Raw genomic sequence first — 3550 nt, 5'->3', positions numbered from 1 at the left:
ATTCCGGAAAGGCCAATGTGGCGGCCGATGCCTGGAGTCGTAAGGCGGAGAGTTTGGGCAGCTTAACATACTTACTGGTAGTAGAGAGGCCTTTAGCCTTGGATGTTCAGTCCTTGGCCAACCGGTTTGTTAGATTGGATGTTTTCGAGCCGAACCGAGTTTTGGCTTGTGTGGTTTCTCAGTCTTCTCTTTATGATCGTATCAGAGAACGTCAGTATGATGATCATCATCTGCTTGTCCTTAAGGACACGGTTCAACACTGTGATGCCAAGGAAGTCACTATTGGGGATGACAGTGTATTACGGATGCAGGGCATGCTATGTGTGCCTATTGTAAATGGTTTGGGTTAGTTAATTCTCCAGGAAGCTCATAATTCGCGGTACTCTATTCATCCAGGTGCCGCGAAGATATATCGGGATTTGAGGTAGAAGTATTGTTGGAGGCGAATGAAGAAAGATATAGTTGGGTTTGTAACTCGGTGTTTAAATTGTCAACACGTGAAGTACGAGCATCAGATACCGGGCGGATTGCTTCAGAGACTTGAAATTCCGGAGTGGAAATGGGAGCGTATTACCATAGATTTCGTAGTTGGGCTCCCACGGACCTTGAGGAAGTTTGATGCTGTTTGGGTGATTGTAGATCGGTTGACCAAATCCGCGTATTTTATTCCGGTTGGTACTAATTATTCTTCACAGCGGTTGGCTAAGATTTATATCCGCTTACATAGTGTGCCAGTGTCCATCATTTCAGATCGGGGCACGCAGTTTGCATCACAGTTTTGGAGAGCAGTGCAGCGAGAATTAGGCACACAGGTTCAGTTGAGTACAACATTTCACCCTTAGATGGACGGACAGTCTGAGCACACTATTCAAATATTGGAGGATATGCTATGCTCTTGTGTCATTGAATTTGGGGGTTCTTGGGATCAATTTCTACCACTGGCAGAGTTTGCTTACAATAACAGCTACCAATCGAGCATTCAGATGGCTCCGTATGAGACGTTATATGGGAGACGGTGTCGGTCTATGGTGGGTTGGTTTGAGCCGGGTGAGACTAGGCTATTGGGTACTAATTTGGTTCAGGATGCTTTGGAGAAGGTTAAATTGATTCAGGAGCGGCTTCGCACGGCGTAGTCTAGACAGAAGAGTTATGCCGACCGGAAGGTCCGTGATGTTGCTTACATGGTTGGGGAGAAGGTTCTGCTCAAGATTTTGCCCATGGAGGGTGTGTTGAGGTTCAGGAAGAAGGGAAAGTTGAGCCCTCAGTATATTAGGCCGTTCGAGGTGCTCAAGAAGATTGGAGAGGTGGCTTATGAATTTGCCTTGCCACCTAGTCTATCAGGTGTTCATCCAGTAATTCACATATCTATGTTCTGGAAGTATGTCGAGGATCTGTCTCATGTTTGGGATTTTAGCACAGTTCAGTTGGATGGTAATTTGACTTATGATGTGGAGCTGGTGGCCATTTTAGACCGTCAAGTTCGAAAGCTGAGATCAAAGAACATAGCTTCAGTGAAAGTGTAGTGGAGAGGCCAGCCAGTCGGAGAAGCTACGTGAGAGATTGAGCTGGAGATACAGAGCAAATATCCACACCTATTTGAGGCTCCAGGTATGATTCTAAAGCCGTTTGAGGACGAACGTTTGTTTAAGACGGGGAAAATATAATGACCCGGCCGGTCATTTTGAGTACTATAACCATGTTTCCCCATTTACTGTCCAATTTATACTTTACAATCATTTTATGACTTACTGGGTTAGTTGGTTCGGGTCCGGAAGGATTTCAGAGTGAATTGAGACACTTAGTCTCATAATTGAAAACTTCAGTTGGAAAGGTTGACCGGATGTTGACTTATGTGTAAACGACCCCAGAATTGAATTTTGATGGTTATAAGTATTATGCTATTTCAAACAAGTGATAAGTAAGAGTCGTGAAGGTCAGAGGGTAAACGAGTTGAAGAAAATGAGATTGGTCAAAGTTTGACATTTTGGGATAAAATACGGTCCAAGCTATAGTACCCCATATTTATGGACTAGTGCTATACTATATGGCCTTGATAGTAAGGTATATGAATTATATTAGTATTTAGAGATTTAGAAATTAATTATATGGGTAATTAGTTAAATGCAAGGATGTAATTAGGTGTTACACCCTCTGCGTCCCAAGGTGACGTATAATGAATATGAGACTTGTTAATAATGATTTAAATTATTTTAAAGTCATAATATGGCTATATATGATTTTTGGATAGAAAATATGAAGTTTGGGAAAATCGGATTAAAGTTGCGAAAAAACCAACTAAGGATTTGCCTTGTAATAGAGCATTTTGAAAAATAAATTTCGTGTGCTATATAAGGTCTTTTTGGGATATATTATATACCAAATTTAAGGTCTTGGAATGTAGTTTCCAACGTTCTTAACCGTTCATTCATACGACACCCGGATAAAAAGTTATAAGAGTTGGAAGAAGGGCCAATCATAGGGTGCCAAGTAGCACCTTTTTGACTTTTAAGAAAAATGGGATATTTACATCCCATCTCGTCTCTTTCTTCATTTTTCCAGAGAGCACGCCCAAATAACACCCCTAAATTTACTCTTAAGATCTCTACAAGAGCTTCAAATAAGATTATCATCCCGGGCACGAAATCAAGAAGCAATAGCGTTAAAACGATCCCTACGACGTAAGTATCCCTATATCGCCTCTCTTTTTCTTTGTAGTTTTAGTTTTGGAAGGTACTTCATGGTTAATAAAACGTGTAATTTCTGTATTTAAGTGCTTAAATATCAAGGAAGGTTGATAAATTCATTTCCTAATAGTTAGAACTCACGAGACGGTGATCGGAAGCCGTGAGTTCGAGTTATTTGACTTGTAGTGGACTGTTTTGTGGGCTGTTTCGTGTTGCCTTTGGGCTGTCTATTTTTATACTGTTTAATGGAGTTTTGGAGGACAAATGGTGTGGAGAAACACCACATAATTACGGAATGGTGGGCTGGTCATTCGTCGTTATATTTTTTTTAAGTTGTTTGACACTGCTTTAGTTGTCGTTTTATGTATGAAGTGATTAGGGTGTGTGGGCTGTTTTGTGATATATTGTGATGGAGATAAGGTTGAAAAATGATGCTTACATTTTGTTATTGTTGTGTTTTTGTTGTTGTTGGTATATGGTATTGGAGGAGGGCCTAGTTACAGGGGAGATGCTGCCTAAATTTACGTAAACGAGCTACTAGTTTAAGTTGCGGACTTAGTCTTTACTCAGCACTGATTTTGAACTCCTTATACTGTGGTAGATTGATTTGAGTTGTTTGAAGAATTTCTTGGAAGGTATTAAGGACTCAACGGAGTTAAGATATGTTAATGCTATCCATCCTTTCCTTTTGTTATGATCCGTACGATACAAACAAATCTAGCAAATAGACAACTTCCATAAATGACTCTATTCATAGAAATGCTAGAGATGCTTATGTTTTTGATTCCCCATGTGTCTTATTATTATATCCTCTGTTCATGGGTCTCAGAAAAATACGTATTTGATAAAGTTTGTCCGAAAGGCAT

The 3550-nt window shown here is 40.3% G+C and overlaps 1 protein-coding gene across 1 annotated transcript; it reads left to right on the top strand.

Moving 5' to 3' along the window:
* Window positions 1-1181: 1181 nt before the first annotated feature.
* Window positions 1182-1523, top strand: LOC138893163 (uncharacterized). The gene has a single exon (XM_070176937.1). The coding sequence runs from the start codon at window positions 1182-1184 to the stop codon at window positions 1521-1523; it is 342 nt and encodes a 113-aa protein (XP_070033038.1).
* The last annotated feature ends 2027 nt before the right edge of the window (window positions 1524-3550 follow it).

This window comes from Nicotiana tomentosiformis, chromosome 5, assembly GCF_000390325.3.
Source record: "Nicotiana tomentosiformis chromosome 5, ASM39032v3, whole genome shotgun sequence".
Classification (NCBI taxonomy): Eukaryota; Viridiplantae; Streptophyta; class Magnoliopsida; order Solanales; family Solanaceae; genus Nicotiana; species Nicotiana tomentosiformis.
Note: the sequence above shows the minus strand (reverse complement) of the source record. Positions and strands in the feature narration are given on the sequence as shown.